Source organism: Vanellus vanellus, assembly GCF_965231255.1.
Source record: "Vanellus vanellus genome assembly, chromosome: 3".
In the NCBI taxonomy this organism is placed as follows: Eukaryota; Metazoa; Chordata; class Aves; order Charadriiformes; family Charadriidae; genus Vanellus; species Vanellus vanellus.
Window position 1 is genome coordinate 6375276 of NC_138907.1, and position 25304 is coordinate 6400579.

General features: G+C 38.1%; 1 protein-coding gene across 1 annotated transcript; it reads right to left on the minus strand.

Annotated features, from left to right (window-relative positions):
- Window positions 1–1514: 1514 nt before the first annotated feature.
- TMX4 (thioredoxin related transmembrane protein 4) lies at window positions 1515–25025 on the minus strand (the record flags this gene model as incomplete). The annotated part of the gene is made up of 8 exons (XM_082481237.1): window positions 1515–1801; window positions 3184–3247; window positions 5986–6087; window positions 8309–8354; window positions 9334–9462; window positions 10582–10627; window positions 15490–15605; window positions 24847–25025. The coding sequence occupies 8 exons, from the start codon at window positions 25023–25025 to the stop codon at window positions 1515–1517; spliced, it is 969 nt and encodes a 322-aa protein (XP_082337363.1).
- Window positions 25026–25304: the final 279 nt, after the last annotated feature.

The following is a 25304-nucleotide window of genomic DNA, read 5'->3' on the forward strand; positions in this document are numbered from 1 at the left end:
TTGGTAAATATGCTCTTTCTGAGCATTAAAAAAAAAAAGAAATAACTTTCAACACAAATTGGCCCTATTAATCTCAGTCTCAAAGGAAAGCAGCATTTTGTACTTGCAACTTGTCTCTTCTAATGGGATTATTTCATCTCTGATTATTCTTGAAGAACAAGATGAAATTCATGCACGTTAGCAAGGTTTATGCAATATATACATTAAAAAAAATATCAAGATTAAAACACCTTATGCACATGAACACACATCAACAAAATAGGAACATACAGGATCTCACTATAGGTATTCCTTACCAAAAAAAGCCTTATATATTAACCAAGTCAAAGGAGGGAATTACTGATATCTTTAGTGACTTAAGTCTTCAAACCACACTTCATGCTGTGTACCCAGCAAGCCGTTTTCACATTACACAGTTCAATAGATACATCTTTATCTTGATAAAAGTAGCAAACCCAAAAGCTTCTCCCTACTACCCACCCCTGCCCCTCTCTTTTCCTGATGTGCCGATTCCAGTGACAAAAAGTAGAAAAGCAATCAGAGGTAAAACCTTAAGTGCCTCTTCAGTTAATATTACTAAAGCAGTCTGAGTTCTGCCAAAAGCATTTCGAGTTGGAAACGGCAGAACTGCATATGACAAGCTTGTATTGGCAAGAAATATACAGCTTACTACAAAGTGAATACTTCTTGCTACAATCTCTTGAAGGGGGAAAAAAAAAAAAAAAAAATAAAAATCATGCTTTGGCAAAAATTCCCCCCAACCAAAAAAAATTTCCTATAAGCCTTTTAAAAGTTCAAACATTTTAAACATTTAGCTGCCACTCTTTCTCGGCCTGAGGTTTTCAATTACTCAAACTCCTCGGGTTAAAAAAAACTCAGCTGACAAGCTTGAGCTGTGCAACATGCCTCCAAATTACCAAAACCTGAAAAATCTGGGGGCACACAGCATACTGTATGATAAACTTTCAAAAAAAACATTAATAAAAAAAGAAAGGTGCTTCAGTTGAAAGTGATAAAAATAAACCCATCATACACAACATTTTTAATAGAAGACTAATAAGGTGCCTTCTTTCACTATTGTATCACTTATCTGGTGCTTCTGTGGCATTTGAAAACAATAAACATTGAGACAGAAAAGTCACTGTCCTGCCAAGCTGCTGTAAGGAGTTAAAAGTCCTGATTTTGCTTAGGTCAATACTTACCAAGTAACACAAGCATAGATGACCGTTTTATAGCTGGTGAACTGAGACTCTGTAACACCTCTTTTCTCTTAGAAGACTTCAAACAGATAAGATAGACTTATTTTGATTGTCATGGCTAAAGTTACACAATACACAGCATATGTGCTTATAAAACAAACCCAATGAGCAAGTATTAGCTTAAAAAAGAGAAGCCTGCTGACAGAGCAGAGGTTTTGCGTAAACACAAATGACAAATCAAGTGTAAGATTCAGCTTCAGACGCAGGGTCTGATACTTCTTTGGTCCAAGTGTACAAAATACACCACCAAAACAGCTATAGTCCATTATCAGCCACCTGACTTTTACGCTGTCTTACTGAGCTTTCAGTCTCTGAATCAGCTAAAGGCTGTTCACTTAAGTCTTCCATTTCTTCTTCCCCTGATTCTTTTCCAAGCGCTAAATCCTCCTCTGAGTCATCAGCACTTGAATTTGCTGCATCTTCTCCATCTGAGAGATCTTTTACATCTGCAGTCTCTTCCGCATCATCTGCGGAAAGCTCTGCAGCCTCCTCCGGTTCTTCTAATGCTGCATTCTCCACATTATCCTTTGTAATTGCTTCTTCTAAACAAAAGAAGTGTTTCAAATACTGAAGTTAGACTGAATCTCAAAACAATGGCTTTTAAAGTTACATCACCATGTATGTATTCTGAAATATTCATGAACATTATTATTGAAAACTTGTACGGGACTATATTTTCCTTATATTTCAGTTATAACAATTAAATCTTCAGTAGTATTTCTCTTCCATTTTCATTTGTTCTTCTTGCATCTCGGGCATAGATAGCTTTCATTATGTTCCACCAAGTTACAAACTAAAGACAGATCAATTTTACTTGGCTCCTTGAAGAGGTTTAATTATCAAACAAATCAGCGGGAAAGTGATAAGATACTGGTAAGCTCTGTCAGGTAACATCTGCTGTTGAGTCAAGCAGCCAATTGGATAGCATACTGCACAAGTATGCACACGTGCATTTTTCTTTTGATAGTGATTACCATCTACGATTTTGAAGATGGTAATTTTGCACACTTAAGAATTCTAGATTTGGCTGAAGTCTTATTGGCAAGTGTCACAGATGCATCTTCAACAGTAAACCAATGTACAAATTGTACAAATGTACACAATTAAAAATAAATATTTAATTACAGTTAAGTTTTGACACCACTTAATAGCACAAACATACCAAAAGGTATTCTGGAGCTTAACACACATCTGGTGCTGACAAGACACTATTTCATGTGCAAGTTTTTGCCTCCCATAATTCATAGGGAGCAGAATACTATTCAGAAGACTTCTCACCAAGGATAAGAGACGCACGTTTTCTTTTATTGGAAGGAGACGCAACACCTTTCCCCATCCCCACACCTGCAGTCTCTAGATTCATTTGATTCCCTCTATCTCCTCCTTTCCCCAACCACAAATTACGTAGAAAATTTTTCAGGTTCAGAATGCTGCATCTCCTAATGCAATATACAGAGTGTATATTAGGATTTGGAACTGTCCTGCCAAAGCAAATTCTTTTCTATATTTAAGCAACAGGTCTAGTGAATATGCACTTGCATAAAATACACAAATCCCAGTATCTTTGTTCAAGACGTCCTCATTTTGAATGCAGTTAGCCTCTTCACAGTTGTGGAAGCTGGAACAGATTACTGTTGGGTTGTTGTTTGGGTTTGTTTTTTTGTTTGTTTGTTTGGGTTTTTTTGTTTGTTTGTTTTGGTTTCTTTGTCTGCTTTGCTATCCTCCAGGTGGGTGCTTTGCCATTGATATTGTAGAGCCCAACATATCAGTCCTTGCCAGTGTGACTAAATAAATACCTGGATTATTGGTTCACATCTAACTTCTTGACATCTAGGAACTTCTTGACATTGGTTCACAATTAAGTTCTCCCTCCTACAAGTGCACATTTAAACCTACAGTGTCTCACCCACTTAAGAATTCTTACCAGATGTTTCAGCTCTGTATCTTGACTTGGATGGGCAAAGGCAGTCTGAAATCAAAACCAGTATCTGTGTAAGAGAAAAAAAGTCATTTGTTAGCAAACCATCCCAGCAGCCACTATGCTATTAAGTATTTTCCTACTCATTCTTTTAAGATAGACACATAATAAAATTTAGAAAATTATATTATCTTGCTTGGAGATAAGAGCTGTCCTGAGGAGCTAAATGAAAGCACTGAAGTGTGTTCTCGATGTATACCAACTAACATTCTCTGCTTTCTACTCCAAATTTTCTGCCTCCTACTTCCATAAATTTATTCAGTATTAAAACAGCTTGCATCTTAAGAAGAGAGGCCCAGAACACAGTTGAGGAATTATTATTTAAAACTTACGAAACCTTCTTGGTCAAGATTTTCTGTATTTTGGGATCTTATTCAATTCCTACCCCTGACTCCCCAATACACAATGTGTACTTCCACCTTTTGTGCTTGGTTTTGTCTTTTATGTTTTTGGGTTTTTTGTTGTTGTTGTTGTTTTGTTATTTAAAAGCAGCCTAGTGTAGAATGCACACAATCAAAATGCAGGGAAGATATTTGTGTCTCATTGTCATGTGCTAAGAATAATGCAAAAGAAAGAAAAGAGACAGATGATACCATGTTCAAGAAATACATTTCAATCACTGAAAAGCTTTTTAGAAAAAGCTGAGAGATTAACTTTACATTTTTTCAGGTTTGTGTTTCTTTTTTTAGTGAAGGAGCAAGAAGGAATGGGTTTTTTTAAATCATCATATTCATTTGCCCCTAGTTATGCTAACTTGATTTGCACTCATTTGGTGATGAAAGTCTACCATCTAGAAAAATGCAGTTGTTTAAGTTGTATAATGAAAGACGTTTGCTCATCTATACCAATTCTGTACACCTATTATGTATAAAAATGTGGTTTTGCCAAAGTACACACACACACTGCTTTGAAATCACTTCCCTGTACTACTGAGAAACATACTCAGGCAATTTTTCTTTATTTCACTAACACTAATATTTGGGCTGAAGGGCAGAGCACCAAGTGCCAGAAACAACCTTTACACTTCCTACGTGGAATAGTGATTCAGCAGCTAGTTAAACCAGTTATCAGCACAACTGTTTTAAACTGTCTTTGCAGTTGTAGAACATGTTTGTGGAACAAGCAACTAGTCTGTAACAACTTCTATTCCCATCTACATCTCCTTTCCAGCTCAGTTTCTCATTTAACTTTGATTTAACTTTGATATTGGAGAGGTCACAGAGCCACATAATTCAAATATTCTGGGAAATAATCCCAGCTCCACAGGTAAAGCAACTTTCACGGAATCACGGAATTTTCAGAGTTGGAAGAGACCTCTGGAGATCATCTAGTCCAACTCCCCTGCTAAAGCAGGATTGCCTAGAGCACATTACTCAGGACTGCTCCAGGCGGATGTTTGAACTGTTTGAACTTTGAACTGTTTCCACTGACAAAACAACTTAGGGCCCAGACTTTTTACTAGGGCATGTAGCGATAGGACGAGGGGGAATGGCTTTAAATGGGAAGAGGGCAAGTTCAGATTAAACATTAGGAAGAAGTTTTTCACTTCGAGGGTGGTAAGGCACTGTAACAGGTTGCCCAGAGAGGTTGTTGAGACCCCATCCCTGGAGGTGTTCAAGGCCAAGCTGGACGTGGCCTTGGGCAACCTGGTCTAGTGGGAGGTGTCCCTGCCTATGGCAGGGGGGTTGGAACTCTATGACCTTCAAGGTTCTTTCCAACCTAAACCATTCTATGATATGGTCATTAATATTCACATACATGGCTAACAGGTTTGTTTGAATAACCTTCCTGATGTTTTGGAGATCGATATATGAATGCACCAGTTCCGGTTAGTAACAAAAGAGGTCAGATTTTTCAATTACTGAAGAGAACTCAAACCAAAAGATCATGGGGGAGAGAGAAGTGAAGTAAGATTTTATTAAAACCAAGCTATAACTACAAAGCTATGCCCTGGAATAGAGTAAATCAATTAAACCCCCAAATCACGAGCGCCTTTCAAAAAATACTTGCATCCTTTCATTCTGAGTAACAGCGCAGCAGCATACTTACATTGTTAACTCTCACAAGTACAATCCCACTCCAGCCAATAAAAATCTCTCCACAAAGCCTGTGTTTTTAGAAAGTTGGAGTTTTTACACAATTCTGACCACACACATTCAATCCCTATGTACAAAAGTCTTAGAAAAGGTCAATATAAAAATAACTTATTTAGTGGATGTACTAAATAAATCTAAATTGAAGCATGAATTTCATAAAAAGGTTAACTTCGAGTGAACCAGTCTTAACCTTTACCAGAAGTAGGTAACAACACTAGAGAGGGCATCTGCAGTACTGAATACTTAGGAATTTCAATAGAATAGACTATTTCAGTTGGAAGGGACCTACAACGATCATCTAGTCCAACTGCCTGACCAATTCAGGGCTGACCACAAGTTAAAGCATACTATTAATGGCTGTTAAACACCGACAGGCTTGGGGCATCGACCACCTCTCTAGGCAGCCTGTTCTAATGTCTGACTACCCTCTCAGTAAAGAAACGCTTCCTAATGTCCACTACAAACCTGCCCTGGTGCAGCTCTGAACCATTCGCATGCATCCTATCACTAGATATTAAGGACAAGAGATACATCATTAAAATAAGGCACCTCAGCATATATTATCAGTGAAGTTTGTTCTTTTTTTCACAAGTTCATGCAAAGCTCTAGGTAACTGAGGAAAAAAAAAAAAAAAAGTAATGTGCTTTCTTACCAAACCCAGGAACAGGCCAATCAATAAGGTAGCTAAGAAGAAGATTGCATAAGAAATCCAAACATGAATTCCAAGAGTGCCAGTGAGGTAGCTATGAATTTGCTGTAAATGAGAAGAAGGTACTTAATAACTTCATACCTAACACCACTTATGATTTATACTGCTGTCACCATTACATAAATTTATATCCAATTAAGACTTTTCATTTAACAGTATTTATACTAGCATAAATTTATACTTCCCTCTCAAGCGCTAGTCATCCTTAAATGTTATACTGTATTTCTTTTGATACCATTAAATCTTGTTTTTCTTTACTAAGTTGTTCATATTAAAGGGCTTTTTAAGCAAAGGGTGCACAATTATTTCTTCCTAAGGCAGTTGGCATTAGAGATGCCATATGTAATCTTAAGGTGGATAAATGCATGAGGAAGGCTCAGGGCATACAGGAAAATATCACAACATTCCCGATCCTTATATCCTGTAAGAAGGTGGCAACTGTCAGAGACAGCCTATTGGGACAGATGAACCCACGGCATGAACCTGTACATTTGTTCTTATGGCCTCTGTTGTAGGAAGGAGACCACACAGTAAGCATCCTTGATAATGACAGTCACAGCACCAACAGAAGTATGTGAAGCTGGTTATTTAAAAAAGGTAATTTTGAACCCAAAAAAGCAACCAAGTCAGGTTAAAAGCAAATGTCCTTTTATACCCACTTCACAAGCACACCACCAAGTGAAAAAAAAAAAATGAAACCTCACGCAGAGCTTTATCCCCATAATTACATGTGGAAAGCAGAGTGGAAGATACTTAAAAAATGCACAAGATCAAAATACATACTTAAATTTGGGAATTCGTTCATTAACTAAAAATTGAGCCATTTAGTTCTTTCTCAAGATCTTTAGTTCTCAAAAGGAGCCACCCATTCTAAGTAGACACTAAGTGATTTCGCTTATAAATGTGAAGAGAATAACCCAAACACAATATAAAGATTTCTTTGAAACTGAAGTCTGTTACTTAAGCCTACAAATTCAATTGACTGAACCAAGCATCATATCGAGTCAGATAGTCTGGTAGGAAGTAAATCATGATGTTACATCTCTTCCAAGAGTATATCCATTAGAAAACAAACCACAATCAACATTTACAAAAGTTTAAATATTGCAATTCCAGAGTCTTTTTTTTTTTTTTTTTTTTGGTCAGAACAGCTTCCCACATTTATTAAAGCACAGCAAAAAGAGTGAGGAAATGTACAGCTGAAATATTCATCAAAGGGGAAAGCAAATTAGAGAGGGTTTCTTCCCAGAGCATTTAATCTTTCAGGAAGGAAACTAGACAGAGACAACATCATTACACAGCAACCATGGAAGAGAAATACCAGAAGGCTATAAAATCTTAATACTATCCAGTGTAATAAAGAATCAAAGATAGCTTGCACAGGAAACCTAATAACTGAAAGTTTTGTTTGATTCTGGGTTAGTTAAATGCTTACTGGAAGTGATAGGAACTCTGTTCAAACTCTCTACTATATTTATTTTTTGTAGCACGTTACAATATTAAGACCTTTTATAAAAGTCAAATACAGTTTCTCAATCTTGGCTACACCTGAAGATTTGAAGAAAACTGGAGAGGTCTGAAAATTCTCAGCATCTGCATGCTACAGGAAAAACTTTGATAGCTCCCAAATGAAAGTGTCTTGGAAGACTTCTAAGCTCAAAGCATACTTCAGTGTACGCTAAGTATTTCTCCTTTACTTCTGACAATTACTCTACTGTCCAAATTTGTTGTGTTCCTATGAGAATGGTGTTTACAGTTTGAAATCCAGATTCTTACTAAAGAATAAAACCATTACCCTTTCTTCTTCTGTACAATACACTAGATGCAAATGAACTGCAGAAAAGCTTGATTTACAACTCTGAAAAGGAATCCGGATATAATCTTTAAGAATAGTATTAAGTGAGAGAACCTGGGATGCTAAATGAATTCCTGATGTTTACAAGTTTTGCAGCAGCTCTCAAAAAAAAATACTTTATCATGTTAGCACACTTGGACAGAACATTTTAACTATACCAAGATAATAAGAACAGTAAGTATTTTCAGTATCAATGATAGTCTTTACAATCAAACTGTCATTTTTGGCATAGACTATTAGTACTACAAAGTTTATAGTGCAAAAATACCATATATCCAATGTACAGGAAATGTAAGGAAAATTTAAATCTTATAAAAGATAATAAAAATATTCAGTTAGGTTTTGACTTCTGAATAGAATATTACTCTAAGCCTGGAGGGGAACGGAAAACGCTACCACATAGTTACTTACCCTAATCCATCCAGAGAGGTGAAATAGCCCTGCCATACCATGCATCCTAGAAAACAAATATAAGGAAGGAACAGGTTCTAAGAGCTGAGATACACAGAAAACCGCCCAGAAACAAGAAAAAGATTCTATCTATAAACTTTCAATGCCATTCAGCCTCTAGTAATTGTCAGAAGGAGGCTACAGCAAATAAATACATTTGCTCTGTATTATGTTCACTTAAGCCAGCTCAATGCAAAGCACTGAAACAGTGACTTGAAAGATGACGTTTGAGCATAATCAAGAAAAAGCAATTTCACAGCTTAAATCTGATGCAGCTGCGGCTCCCTTTTCCCCAGCTCACAGCAGCATGCAGCCCTGTAACTACCCTCGCCATTACTAAACATCCTATATCTCTTCCACATTCTCACTTGAAAGATAAGGACACCCATTGGGTCTTTGCACGAATTTACACATAACAGCTTTAGCCAGAATGAAGTGCAGTCCATTCACATCTTTGGTTCATCCTTTACATCATGCAAGCACTTTACGCTGTTTCAAAACAAGTTCAATGCTCTGAAAACAAATTCTGAAATACTGTATAAGCACTACACTGTTTCCTATTCTGAGGGAGGACACCAGACTTCTTTGTAAACAAATAAACAAGAAATCCTTCAGGCTAAAGGCTGCCTGCCTCAAGTAGCCAGAAGTCATGGAGTAATAATCTACATAAACATGCATTTGATTCCAGTACTCAACAGATACTGAAACTGACACTTACATAATGCTCAGTGGCTGCACTTTTTTTCTTTATATATTTTCAAAGATGATGTAAGCAAGCCTTTGCAGGCACAAGCAAAAGTGAATGCAGAATAGAAACTGCTTTTAAAGGTGAGAAACTGGAAAACAGGCTGTCAATACAGATTGCTTCTGCAAAGCCTAGACGTTTAGGGAATAAAGGCCTTTTTGTCTTTAAGCTGTCAACATAGCACCCTTAATGAATAATGAGCTATAAAATGTGTTTCTTGTTAATAAAAACAAAGTGTTACATTATAGAAGATGGAGACCTCCATCCTGCTACAGGCTCCACAGCTTTCCATTTTCTCTCTAAAACATAACCTTGAAGATCTTCCAATGTCCGTGAGCCTCGGTATCTGCGAAATACTCCGTCGTTTGCACTAAAACACAGAAACACGCATTAACACAGATGGGTGTTAAACTGTATCTATGGTAAAAAAAAAAAAAAACAACACCAAACCACAAAACAAAACACTAAAAAACCCCATATACATTATAGATTTGACTTGCTCAGAAAGCTGAATGCCTAACCATTTTCAATATGTTTCAAAACTTTAATCCATGATGGAAGGTCTCAGTTTTTAAACAGCAAGAGCTTTTGCCACTTATTAAAGCAGCTATTTTTGTTAAATACTCACACTAAAGCAAATACAAAGCACACAAGGTTAACAACCAAACCATTTTTAGACACAACTCAGAATTAAAAGCATGCTTATAAATATGTGCATGTACATATATATATGCATGACTCACAATACCATGACTTAATAAAGGGTTCAATATTTAAAGGATGACATCTTTTTACTGGAGAAGAGATACAGCAAATGTCTTTCCTGATTGTTTTTAACAGTATTGATAATAGGGGAACTTACTAAAGTCACTTAAACTAAGGAAAAGCCTCATATGAGGACTGTATCAATACAATCAAAGCTCTAAACAATAACCTGAACTGAAATCAAGTCAATATTCCTTCATTTTTACCTGCATTTCAGAGTTACAATTTAAAACAAGTGACAAGTAGGAGTCAACAGCTACATATTGGTGAGAGTCAACAGATGAAGAATTCTAACAGTAAGAGCAGCAGTACAACAAACAGTGGAAAATTTATGTACTGCTTTACATTCGACCTATGTAGTCAATTATTCAAATGAGAAATTCTAGAGACACTTATATAAGGTCAAGAATGTCTGCTCACATATGGTCAGGTTTCTAGAAGCCAATACTGCAAACTTGCACCAACTTTTACAAATGCCATTAAATGTTGTCTCCAGACTGAAAAAAACCATCACTTTTATCTAGGTACAAAACTGTTTGTAGGGGAACCTTCCACACATACTTTATGTTCATTTAGTGCATTGAGCTCCTGAGAAATGTTTTAGAGACTGACAAAAGTGAAACAAGCCAGTTGTCCATTACATCTTCCATGCCGCTGTTCAAATAGGACAGGAAAAAAGAATATGTACTGAAACAGACAACTCTTTCTAGTATGACACACTTACTGGTAAATCGTAGGAAGTGTTGTGACAAAGAAACGACCACTCAAACCTAGAAAGGGAAGAAAAAGCCACATCAAACACTTAAGTAAAACTGAAATTTCTCAGCATTCAGACTTATCTATACATATCTATAGATCTGTATTTGTAGACTAGAAAGCAGCAGACTGCATAGCTTTAACCACTGTTTTGTAAATACAGGTTAACAGTTTGTCTTCAGAAATGCTACAAACAGCAACAGATACTAAATCCTGTTGACAAATTAAGGAAAAATGCTGACCTTGAAGAATGTTTACTGCAAGGTCATTTTTCTACATGGATTTCTCCAACCAATATTTGCACACAGCTGAAGTTTTTGATAAGACCAGCAGTGTGCCGCTCCAACCAAGAGACACAAATGCACCCATATTCCAGGACGCTGTGTGCTTGCATCTGTGCATACTCTTATCCAGATGACCTTTGTTTCATCTAGAAAGTTGGGCCACTAACAACAGCAATGACAACAATGTCTTACAAACTCTGGCCCCTGATTTTAATTCATCCACTAACTGATTTCAAATTATTTAAGAGCCACACATTTTGCTTCTTCCAAATAATCCACGTACACTGCACAACCAGTCTGTTCTTACATTCTGTAGGAAGGCTCAGTCTCTCATAAACATGACTGTAGCAAGACAATGTTTTGGATGTTTCTAGGTTCTTATCCTTCCCTTCCCATACATCATTCCTCTCTACATAAATACAACTGGTATTCCAACAGATTGGTAATAAAGCTTGGGATGCCTCAGCATTCTGTTCTGTAAAATACTGCACATTTAAGCCATGAGAATCACTTAACCATTTTTCACACTGTCCAGAAGGGTTGGTCACGTCAGCATTTTGAGCAGCAGACATAAGACAGCAGAAAGGATAAAAAAAGGTTGAAGTAGGACTTCAAGAGGCTGACTGGGATTGATCCCCACACTGAAAGTGGGCGTTTCATTGACTAGCAAATAGAAAATAATCTTTTTAAAAATATCTCCCTAGACAATGCAACTCATAGCACAGAGAAACTAGCATCACATCATCAAAAAGCCACTTGTGGGGCAGAAGGTGCTTGAAGTTCTCTGGTCTTGCACTACTACAGAGTAATAGGTTCAAGTGCTTCCAGCTACACTGCTGCATTAGGTACACCAATGAAGATCTCCCAATGTACAGTCAGCTGTGAAGCAGAAAGGTCCCAAACATCTCATAAGCAGGCTGTCTGTACAGCTGAACTAGCTAAGCCGTCAGGTGAAGATATCACTCTCCTCTGCTTCCAAACCTGAGAAAAGTTGGGGCTACTTGACACCTCCTGACAATTACAAAACCTGCAAGTGAGAGGAAGAACTCACCTTAGTGCTTAGTAATATTATTTATTATTCAACACATCAAACTTAAAGACTGCAGAAATGAAAAATGTGCTACTAATGCAGTATACTTTGGAAAAAAAAAATACAGCAGACTTCAGAGATTATCAACCCCTAGACTTGCAGCCTAACTCCATTAGTAAGGGCTAAATTCCTCTAGCCAGCAATTGCCATTCATATAGAGTACCAATGTAAAGAGTACAAATCAGTCACTTAACTTTTCCTTTTATATAGTTCTGTGAAAATCTTTTGGGAAACTAAGCCCTTATTTGGCTTCCAATAAAGCAAACATCTTCTGGCACCAGGAAGTTAGCCATGGAAAAGTACTGTAGCAAGGGAGTTTCTGCCTTTAGAGACAAAGATGAGCCAGAGTGAACTATCCAGGTATTTTTAAAAGTTTCAGTAATAATGTTTTTTCTAGTGTGAATTCCCCTATGGAATAGGCAAAAAAGGGTTGTGAGGTTGTTTGTTGTTTGGGTTTTGGGGTGGGTTTTTTTGGAAGATGTTTAAAGATATTCGCATTTGGTTTGATTCAAAGTTCCAAAAAGGAAGTCATCTTCATTCCAACTTTTCAGCTTTCTGCCTTTATTGCTATGAGAGGCAGGGTTGTGGAAGACCTCATAAAACAGCCAAAAGCTGTGCCAGCACAGGCAGATACAAAGTAAACAAAAACACAAGTTTAACAGTAGAATTCATCAAGCAGAAAGCACAGCTGCACAAGAAAAACTAGGTGGAGAACCATACAGAACATAATAAGCTTAAAAGCAGAGAAAGTCATAGGAACAATTACAGATTCTCCAAAGTTCTTACAAATGCTAGTCAGGCAAACACAAAACAAAATAGCTAGCTTAAATCTCTCTCACCAGTAGCCTATCTACGAGCAAGTACCAGTGGTCTCAGAATGAACAATGAAATCTGTAAATTATAAAATATAAAACGCGTTGCCAAAATGCATCTAAGCATCCCCAAAACTTCAGTTGGAGATTTGTTGCTTATCTAAGGCACCTCCTTAGAACAATAAAAGCAGATGTGAGCCAGCTAGAAAGAGCTAAGAACAGATAGTAAATTGTTTTCGTGCACATATAATATAAACTTGAACTGGTTAATAGTTTAACTTGAAATACAGTTAAGCATCTCTCTTTGTTTGCAAATTAAAAACAGACATACACCCATTATGAAGTCAACAGCTAATCAAGAGTAGGAAAAAACCTTCAGTATTTGCACACCAGCCCCAATCCTCCCAAAATACAGAGAATATAGATGCCATCTAAAAATACAGCTACTTTCATCAAATGACTACTCAAAGAAGATTACAGAAGGTCCAAGAAGTCTTGTTTTAAGTCAAAGGTAAATGTGATTGGGAGATTAAAAAAGGCACCACAAATATACAGAACTTTGAGACAAAGAAGCATCTCCTTTACTTGCTCTTGAAATACTAAATGTTTCAATAGAAAGGATGAGGAAAGAATAAGCACTTTAAGACTAGTACATCAAGTGACTGAAATATGCTGTTAAATCCATTAAGGCTCTGGTGGATTTATTCCTTGGGCATCTGCTGTAATTAAGTACCATGAATGGCTACTTTCTCCTGCAGGTTTTGGAAGTGCAATTTTACGCAACTCTGCACTCATCTAGTGTTTTTCTCCTAATTTAATGCATTTTGACTACTTCCAATTTGATGAAGGGGTTACATAACCAAAGCTAATTAAGGTACCATTGTGCAAGGAAGAACAAGAGATAGAGCGCTTAAGCACCCCAACCAAAAGGCTGCAGCATAAGCCTATAGTAAAAATACCTCAATAACTTGGGAAAGATTCCAAATGCACTCATATACCTTCAAATTTACATCAGCACCAAAGGTCAAATATGAAATAAATCTTTGTTTTCCAGTTTGAGTATTCATTAGTTTTAGAAGTGGCTACAGTTCTCATGCTTTGTGCTGAACTGAATATTGTAGGTATATTACGCATGCCCAGGTACAAATTCATCATTTGCAGTCAATCCTTTGACTTGCAGAAGGTCAAGCATCCTCAGAGGTCAAGACTCTCAGCAACATTAGAAATTCAAAATTTTCAGGAACTTCTGGTTAAAAAGTCATATCTAAGGTCTTAAGAATCTGGCATCACTCAGCAGAGTCAGAAAAATTTAGACCAAAAGAAAGTATCAAGTGCCTGATCCCTTCAGGTCCCAACACTGCCATGCAAGTTTTTTTACCAGGAAGAATAATTCCTTCGAGATCAAGTATTTTGTTTTTACAGCATCACTTCTGAAAGTGCATTTTTTCCAAATGCCACAATCAAGACTGAAATCCTTCTATTTGAATACTGCATAAACAAAAGAATCCCCATCTAACTGGGAGAAAAGAGTAAGTCAGGATTATAATGAATCCCCATTTGCAGCTTTAACTCCAGAGTAACCACTACTTTGTTAATGTGCAGAGAAGCTGACTAAATTTATATCTATGCAAAAATTTTGAATATTCAAACTAATCTGTTTAATAAACTGTTAATGATTATTATATGCATTAGAGGAGAGCCTCACATCAACAGCTTTTTGGCATCAGAGTTTTTGTACACTTCTAACAAAACACAACGACTAGGATAGCTGGTATTTTCTTGTGAACTTAAATTGCTCCGAGACCAGAGTTTAAGTCACTTCCCTTCTGCTGACTTGATAAAGCTAACTTGTTTGGTATGTTTTCAAATAATAAAATGGACATATTTTCCACACACTTTATAAGGCATTAAAAAATTATTTAAAAAAAATGGTGAATCTTAGCCTTTCTATTCTAATAATTTCTCTTCCTAACTCTCTCAGTCTTTTGATACTGCTGATAACATCTTTTATCCCCTCAAAACCAAAACAAGCATGAAGCATTCCCAAGAGATGCAGAGGTTTAAACAATATTTGTACCGCTTACACAAACACACATTCAAAACTTTGAAGGCAGTCACTAAAATAATAAATAAGATTGTGTTCATGCCTCTGTGGATAGTTAGGAAACTTTTTGTAAACACACTTGCATATGTGCATCACCAACAGAAAACAACAATAACATCTGTAATTTAAAGCACTACTACAATTAAACAAGACAATAAACCAGCACCATCATGGAAACAGTTAAGAACTTATTAAAGCAGGCTCACACTGTGGTAATGTTACCACACCCTCTCAGTAACTGGAGGCTACAAAACTGGATCCTTCTGCAGACAGTTTGGAGGAGAGAGGAATGAGACAGGCAAGAACTTTCAGTGAAGTAGATTAAAATAGAGAATAAGTCCCTTTTAATACAGTATTAAGCCAGATCACTCCCCAATTCTTTAATCCTTCAAATTGAGTTTATAAACTTAGGCTCACAGATGTGAACTATATGGAGAAGCGAAATGTGGGTAACGTTATTTTGATTTAGAAACCTGACTTGGCTGGTATCCCAGGTACTCCAGTGAAATAAAGCACACTCCCAGATACTAAGTGGTACTTATATTGAACAGTTCCTTTTATTAAAACAGTCTATTTCATATTATACCTGGTTCTTGAGTGACGTCCACCTTTCCCACAGTGATACCCAGATGTTCGCTTTCCTTTGCAAAACTCTCCCATGTCAATTCAATCTGTTGACAAGCTGCACACCAAGGAGCATAGCTAAAGGGGGAAGACAGGTTAAATATTTTAATATTCTTACACTTACAGACAAATTGATTTACTGTACAGAGAAAATACAAACGCATCAATCACACAGGAAAAAAAACTACAGTTTTTCTTAATCATGTCTACTGCTTTCCCCAATGTTGGACACTTTTAAGATTCAGCTGGTCAGGGTGCTGGGCCATCTTGTCTACACCATGCTTTTGCCAAGAAAGGTTGGACCAGATGATCCTTGGGGTCCCTTCCAACCTGGTATTCTATGATTCTATGATAATCAGTAGTTTTGTATCAATCCCCATGTTCCTCCTCATGTTATTAAAACAAAACCAAATCTCCACAGATTTGAGAAATTCATATCAAACCCCCTCACCACTTGCAATTTATTCTATTTACTTATGCAATAAATCCATTTCCATGGCAGCTATCAGAATTATTGAAGCCAGGCTGTCCTCTGATGCAGTAGCCTTCAACATAACATTTTGTATTGATTTCCCACACCTCAGAACTTCTAGAAATTACATTTGCCTTAGTCTACTACTCAATATATTAAAGCATGCCCTTTTGGATAGCACTCTTTAGAGATTTAAAAAGAGTGCACATCAAATTCCTACTGCTCATACTGATTGTCTTTCTCAAGTCCTGTTTTTTCTCAGAATTAATTTAAAAAAAAAATAAGAAAGCCAGTTTCAAGAGCTGAGTTTTCTATACTACCAATTGGAATAATCAAGTCTGCAGTTGCTATCGATAATATCAACATGAAAACAGGACAGCTAATATGAAAGGATAATATCAGATAATGCTTAAACGCTGATAAGACCCCGTTTGCCATCTTTATGTATTTTACCCTAACTTGGTTCACAAAGCCTGTGTCCAGCTTGTGGAGCTTGCAATGGTCTGTCATATACATATCTAAGGTAACACAGAACAGCTAAGTATACCACGTAACTGAGCCATGGCAATTACCCATACACAGACTTAAACTTTTACAAATGAAAAAAAAAAAACATACTTACATGGTTTAACCTGATTTATTGGGGGGGAAGGTAGGGTGAGGGAGTGGAAGTAGAAATGTATATATGCAGATTTCTGATATTTTAAAATGAAAGGCAGCAAGAATAGTGGGTCTAGAGGCAAATTCCTCCAGATAATGCTACTGTGCTCCTCATCCATTGTCAACAATAGAATGTTGGGCAGAGTCCGATATCCTTAACAGCCCACGTAGCCACTAGACTAACTAGGAACCTCTACAGGGAACTACCTTCTGTTTGTCTGCCAGCACTACTATCTGACTTAAAGAGTGGCAATTCCTATTGTCTGGCCACCTTCTGATCAGGAATGCTTACTTTCTTAGTGGCTGCAGATAGAGATCTTCCCAGTCACACACAAATATTTCATGTTAATAAGACTGAACCTAAACCAGATAATTTCTCACAGAAGACGTAGAATCAAATTTACTCTGAGTGCTTATGGCAAACCATAAGTATTTAAAAAAGGAAATCTTATAATTTGCAAGTTAAAAGGATACAATTTAAAAATACATGTTGTATTTAACTGTACTAGAAATTTATGATTCTAAGTATGAAAGTCAATACCTTGTTTTTTGGAATCAACATAATTCTGTGTGACAGTATCTGAACAAAGTACATAAAAGTTATCCTGCCAAGAAACAGCCCCTCAGTATCTCTTAAGAATATGCTGGAAACAAGCATGCAGAACTGTTTTCCATTGTGCTGCTGGCCTACGGAGGGCTTTTAATAATAGTTTGACAGATACTGTACTTTACAAACAGTATTATTTTATTACAGTATCTTGACTGATAAGTAAGAAACTGCCTACATCCATCAGATAATGCTGCTCATGTTGCTCTAAAATTAAAGACAGAAGCTGAAATGTTTTCTAAATCCAGCTTCTCTAGATGAATCAAACTCGTGCCATGAGATATTCAAGATTAATACACCCTTTAGCCTGTTTAAGGTACTATCTGATCTTGAAATAGAAATTTGGGCCTTCTCAGCATTTATGTTTACATTTGACATTCATAAATGTTTCTTCTAAATGAAATTAAGTGGAATATTGAATACACATGGCTAATATTCATATTATCACTAATATTTTCTTTAGCTCAAAGCAGCATTAAAATCCACCCATATCACACTTTGGTACTGACAGAACATAAAAATGAACCTCATAAAAAGCCTCAGTTGTTGGCTTCCTAGTTTTTATTACCAATTTTGGGCATGGGATGGCAACAGTCACATACAATGCTACAAGATCCAGCTACTCCAGCTGAACATTGGCACAGACAATCAGGCTTAAAATATTTGCTTTTCATTCCTGAAGTTACATGTTTGGTGTTTTGCCAGCCAGAAAACACCCTGTCCCTACGTGTACAAGAGAGAATTTGCAATACACATCAGATTTTTGCAGAGTTATCACTGCTGTTTACTTCAACATCCTCACTGTCCTGAAGCTTTAATGTTGACATTTCTTCTGCAGCATTTGAAGCACTAAGAATTCAGGAGCGCCTCCTGAATAAACAAAAACATCCTACGGTCAAAGCTTTATTGCATCTCCCTCGCAGTCTTAAAATACCTCCCCTTACACTTTCTCTTTCAGTAAGATACAGAAGAGTAAAATACTTCACACTTAGGTCACCTCTATCAAAAGTTTCAAAAAAATTTTTGGACCCTGAAGAACTGAAGCTTAAGGAGGTTTTCATTATTTCATTATTTCAATGTAGGTTTCTAATGAATCCTTTAGAACTGTGGCCGCTTTGTATTCCTGCAAGAGTCACGGTACAACTACCATTCTTCTCTTCCCCAGGAAAAAAAAAAAAAAGTGTAGGAGCAGGAAAACATGTGTGCGCTGTGAAACCAACCTTCATTACTCCTCATCCAGTCACAAGATGCATGACCAGGTCACTCACAAAAGCAGATGTAACCAAATGTCTTCTGCCATATGCCACAGACAGAGCAAGATATAATTAGCACCTCGTCAACACCACCAAATTTAGGGCTGTTACTTCTCTAGCTTCTCCCTTTGCATGAGGGGGTACCTTTAGCTGTTAACTTATTTTTTGCACTGTGCCCTATGCCCTACAAGCATGCCAAGAAAACAGCATTCTGGTCTTTCCAATTTAAAATCAAAGTCCACAGGAATTTAAATCAAGAGCTGGGCACTTGGTTAAGGAAAGAAAGGTTTTAGTAGCCTCTTATACATTAAAAGACAATTTACTGGTCTCCACCATTTAGAAATCAGATTGAAAACACCACATACTATTTACACATTGCCAAGTTACACTGCAAGCAGGTATCGCACATGTCTTAACATATACCTCATTTGTGGCATTACCAAACTTTTTACATAGCACAAAGTTTTACAACTGAAATATCCTCATGCATTGTTTACCCTCCATAAATGAGACAACTAACATCTATCTACTGGTCAGGTCCATTGCAAGAACAATTAACTTAAATCACTACTTCAAAGTAGCCAGGTGTTCTCCAGTTCCCGTTCCAATCCATTACAATACCCAAAGCTTTTTCAGAGGGCATAAAGATAGCAATCCAAAAGCAAAATTTTAAGCTCTTAAAAAGTCAAACCCAAAGTCTACATCTATCTCTGATCTAAAGCATAAAAGACCAAGCTTTGGCTTTCAAATACCAGCAACTTCACTGATGGCTACAATAAATAAAAATAATAACAAAAAAAAAAATACAAAACACCCTTCAGTTAAAACCAGTTGAACAAACATGCCATTCAGTCATATCGCTACAGAGTTGATCAGTAAACACAGAATGATTTTAATAAGATTTACTGACACACAGTTTCCAACTCCAAGCCACTAATCTCTCTTCCTGTAACTGCTTGGCTAAGGAATTCACCAATTCACTCATTTTCAAATGAATGAAACTGACTCTTGTCTGCTTTTTCACTACCATTACCATTAACTATCAGTGTTGAACAGATGTAACCTCGAATACCATTCCACATTTTGCTCTGATGGTAATTTCATAAAGTTGCAAGAATCCAGAAACAAAAGAAAACCAGCTTACATATATAGACATGAGAGGATTTGCTGAAGAGAAAACAGCAAAACAGGTGAGAAAAAATTTCCCCGTTTAGTCCAGTTTTTCCTCAATTCAAGACATGCAACTCTTATTAAAGGTAGTGCTTACAGTAAACCAAGCTATTTGCTGAATTTCAGATTGGGGCAATATTAAATTAGACATGCAAATGTTGAGACCATACCTAATAGAATGGTAAAAATAGTACTGGAATGAAATAACTTTTATTCTTTTACATAGTTTTGCTTTATTGCTACAGAGTTCATAGACATACAAAAAAAAAAAAAAGACAATGGCTATCTTTGGGTGTTATCTTAAGACTATCATTTGATTTGTTCTTGTTCCTAAATATGGATAGCTCTTGAAGCAGAATAAGCATTGTTGCAATTTCAACAAAAGATAAGCTTCAGAAAGTCAACTACATGGTTTTAGTCTATTTTTCAACTACACAGGTGGTAGTAGCCAGACACAAAAGTTAGTCCCTGTAATCTACCAATAGTACAGGCTCTGGCAGCTGACAAGAAGTTTCCTCCAGTGTGCCAAAACCCCTGCAAAACAGATAAAACCTCCCAACCCAAAAACGCGTGCTCCATAACAGTTAAACAAGTTTGGGGTTTTTTGTTTTGTTTTATTTATTTATTTTCTTCAAACTGCTGAAGCCCTAGCTATCTCAAAGAGAAAACAAAGGAGGTTTCTTCCCTGGATTTTACTCAAATGCCTTAAGTCGAAGATGGGCTTGCTGAAGTGACAATACACCAAGGCACTGTCCTGGGCAAGTTGTTTCAGCATGCAAGCTCAACCTTAGGAATTCCCATTCTGCTGTATCTACTTCAGCAATCTGACATACATGTCTTTTCCAGTAATACCCGAATAAAAGGGAAAAGTAACACATACCATTGTGATGCACTAGAAGCCAAACAAATTGTATTCTCTTGGGTAACATCTAAAGTGCCACTTTCCACTTTTCTACATCTCAGTAAGGAAACGCATTTCAAATTTCCAAGAACAAGATGAGAAGCAAAGCAGGGTATATAGCAATTTTTTAGCTCTCTATTTTAAAAAAACAAGAAAAGGATAAGAGTGCTATCTGCAATTACAGAAAAGACCCCAACAACTTTCCATTCACAAGCAATTTGTTGGGGTTTTTTTGTTGTTTGGTTGTTGTTTTTTTTTTTTTTTTAAGATGGAGAACCAATTTTTAAAATGTAAAGCCAATGAATCCTTTAAAAATTATGTGAAATCTTCTAGAACTTGAGCAGATTTAACTCCCATCATTCTAGATGGTTTTGTCCCCTTCTATAATAGTAAAGCCTCTGCTGCCAAGGATACTTCAGTTTCACATTTTATCAGTTTCTGTTGAGCCAATGCACGGCACAATAACCAGCCACACGTTCAGTTATTTAATAAAGAGTCCATAGATAATTTGGTCACTTCCTCTGAACTCAGTCAGCAGGGCTGCAGTAGCTTCAGAATCAAAACAGTTTTGGTAATTTGATTTTCATTCCCCCCTGCTTTTTGAGGTGTTGGGTTTGGGTTTTTTTTTTTTTTTTTTTTTTTTTTTTTAGTTGTGGGGTTTTTTTAAGAAAAAAACAAAGAAAAGCCTGAATACTAACAAAACAAAAGGAAGTAAGAGACTATACTCCCATAAGCGACAGAAAATTCCCAATTTTACTGAACTTTAAATCTGTTACAATCATCTCTTTAAAAGCATTAAACCATGTAAATACCAAAACATTCAGCTAGATTTTTAGCACACTCCCCTGAAACTACAGAAAAAAGTGCTAGTGGGAGGACTGAACCCTTGTGATAATGTGGCCTACCAGATAGTAGGGCAATGTTTAACAATAAATGATAATGAGAAAATAAAGTATGATTCTATGCTATTCGGTATGATAACCTAGCCTTGAAAACATGACTACTACTTACACTATCCTCCTGATTTCCACCTGGCTAGAATTTAAATTGAACATTGAAACATTCTTTTTTATGTACACACAGCACTAAGTCTGTGCTGAAAGAAATGGGAACCAAAACATTTAACACCCTGTGTGGGAACTAAACTAGAGATTTTCCCAATGGGCAAGTACCTAAAGTACTGCAGGTACAACATGGGAATATTAAATAGCTTCATTTGTAACCAGATGCATAAAGACAACAAGTTTATTATTGGGGGGGTGTGTGTTTGTTTTAATCTACTTCAAAAAGAAGAGGATGTTAAATTAAGATCATACAAGCTTAGAAGAAGCTATGTTTACAAATGCAAAATGCACTTTTAAATAAACAGACCGGAATTTTTTTTCTATTCCTAATAGACACAATATTAAAAATAAGGACAAAAGAAAATTCCTCATATTAACGAATCATTATCTTGCAGCTACAGACTCGAAATAAGTCAATAAGGAAACCTTTTGTAACAGTTCACGCCAGGATCACACTCACAGCACTTCAGCGTGGATCTGTGTGCTGAGATAGTAACAGTAAGCAAAGAGTGTTGCAACATCTTTCAGAGACACAAAGTTACCCAGAACACTTATCAATGAAATGCAGCAGTGCTTCCAGTGCCTGCAATTTTGCCAGCTACGAATAAGTGAATATTTACAAAAAGATACCAAGTACACACACGTTAGCTAGGAGGGATGAAGGAAGAAAAATCCTATTTCCACTACAAATCCTGCACACAAGTAATTTCTGACTTAAGTTTCTCTATTTGTGCTCCTGAGAACAACAAAAAAGCAGTAGCATACAGTAATTCACCTACACTACTTTCACAAATAGAAAAACTGACATTAAATAGAAATAGCAGTAGTGGTTCCTACTGGGGCAGAAGGCTTCAAACCAGTAGCATAGAGCAGGTGACCAAAACAAATATTTTTTTCCAGAGATCCTACAACAACATTTACATTAAAGAAAAAAAAAAAAAAAACCAAACTGCTTGGAAAACAAAGGTCTTATAAACTAACAGAAGGTCCTTCCAGCAAATAAGGTTTTGATGATCTATATTGCACTCTTTCCAACAGACCTATCATGCAGCACGGAAAGAATCAATGAACTGACAATGCAGGAGTCCTGTCCAGATCACCAGCTCTAAACCAGATAAAAATCCAGTAGAAGCCAAAATCCATTAGCATGAAAACAACTGCAAGAATCATAAATCAATACTAGATCTCAAACTCCTGTTTAGCCACAATTGGGAATCTCAAACTCCCACTAATTCCAGAACAGCAGCATTGAGTTTGCAAGAAAGACAAAGGTTCCTTCTCACTTACGAAAAAAGCAGAAAGCACTACAATGTACCACAGAAAGTAGCATGGAGAACCACGGATCTTTCACACAAACACTGTACATAAAATAAAGTCTAATTTAAGCACTGTAGCAACATGTACCATATTCAGCTAGCACTAAAGCTAACTTTGCCACCATTGCAATTGCCAGCTACCTGTCACCCCAAACCAGAGTGCAAAGTTTCAAGTGGAGTAAAGACTCACAAAGGATTTTAACTGTTTGCTATCCTAACCACTTCTGGTTTCAGACAGTTCCTCTCTTCTTTGTTCCTCAGGGGCGCGTACCACTAATTATTTAAATATTTTATCTCTGAAATAAGAAACTTTGAGTCACCATAAATGACCTTTTTCCTCCTTAAGATTCACCAACTCGTGTATGAATCAATAACTTTCATACAATAGCTTCCACATAGGACTAGAATGTCAGAAGTGAAACAATTTCAACCTAAAAGATAAATTTATTTTCTCCTACTCCAAGATCATCTCTTACCCCACCTTTTAGAACACCATAAATGATAAGGGGAAAAAAGAGACTCAAAATCAAACCCAAATCCTTAGCCACAACAGTGGGCATCCCCGGGTATCTCAAGCAGATATTTTAGGATTGTTCCCATCTATTCCCTGATTAATACCAGGTGTCCAGTAGGATCCTGAGCATTAACGCTCTAGAGGAAATGATAGCCCCTCCCCCTAATAAGAGACTGCAGATAACTCAAATTCAATACTAAACCAAAACTTAAAGCAGGTGGGTAGCTATTCATGAGGGAGCATGAGTTCAGATGTTGATGGGCAACCTGGTCTGTTTCACAGGCTACCCAATCTGTTTCAAACTGTTCAAACTCAAACACTTCCATAGAGGAGTAGCACACACATCACAATAAAATCCTGTTTTGTAGCTGTACAGCAAACAGATATCATGTGAGCATACTGCCTACTTAAACTACTTTTTAACTGTTGTCTTAAAAAAAACTTCAAGTTCCTTCTTCCCCTTCTGAACATAAGCAAGTGAGCTAGCCTCCAAGTACAAAACGTCACGTGCACTTCAAGAACAGTATCATGTCACAAGTGAAGCCATGACACCACTTCTAACTAACAGAAGTACTTAAAACTCTAGCCCACAATAAGCAGACCTCTCTAGCTGTCATCAGGATAAAACAACAGCCACACCGAAATGTTAATGAAATCTGATGCATCTCCTTTGAACAAGAACTCTAGAGCAACACAGCTGGACGTGAGGGTGTTCTGGGATATTATGCAACACGTACCACTTCGGAAACCTACTCCTGCTGAATATTACCTACCAAATTCAGCCTTCCTAGCTTGCACAGGATCCAGGGAAAGTCCCCAAATGGGTAAGCAGTGCAAGGTGCAGTGCCTGGCACTATTCCCCAGCAGGCAGTTGTCTTGAATAACACCGCTGAAATGTAATCAATGACACCACGGCTTACCGAGACGTGCCCGGTTTAACCTTGGGGCCCTCCGGTCTGTGCCCGCACAAGACCAGAACCTGAAGGACAGCTACCTTTACCAGACCACCTCAGATAAGGTGAGCGTGTGCTTGCAGGCTCAGGGCCGACAATGCTTGGTGGCAGAGGGGCTTCAGTGGCATTAGGTGTCCCTGCGTGGACGTCCCCCCACCCCGGGCCGGGCCGGCCACTGCAGGGGCGGGGGAAGGTGTGCGGCTGCTGCCGCACGTCCCTTCGCGGGGCGGGAAGGCCGGCCCCGCCCGGCCCCTCTCTCCCCCCACCGCTTACCGGCCACGCCGGCTCCTCAGGGGCCGGGGGACTGAGGCCGGCCGCCCTAACAGGAAACTCCCTCCCCCCTGCCCCCCGCCATCCCCGTCCCCGGCACGGTGCCTCTGAGGCGGGCGGGAAAGCGGCCGTTACTCACAACTCCAACATCCACTGGCCCTGCAACACCAGGCTCCAGTTGGAGCCGCCCAGCACTTGCACCCGGCTCCGCGGCTCGCCGGGGCTGCCCGCCCGGGAGGAGGAGGCGGCGGGACACAGCAGTGCTGCGAGGAGCAGAGCGGGCGCGGCGCAGAGAAGGCGCCAGCCGCCCGCCGCCATGTTCAACCCGCCCGCCCCAGGAAGTGAGGGCGCGAGCGGCCGCCGCGGGGGCGGGGCCTGCGCGGGGGAGCGCGCGGCGCGGCCGTTGGGCGGGAGCCGTTGGGCGCGAGGCGTTAGGCACCTCCTGAGGCGGCCTGTGGCGTGAGCGGCTCTTCCTCTCCTCACGGCGAAAGGCCCCGTCGTCACAGGCCCGGAGGAAGTCTCAAGCCCGAGACCGGCAGCCTGTCTGTCCCGGTGCATTGTTTAGCTCATCCCAGTCACAGGACTTCGTGCTTTCCC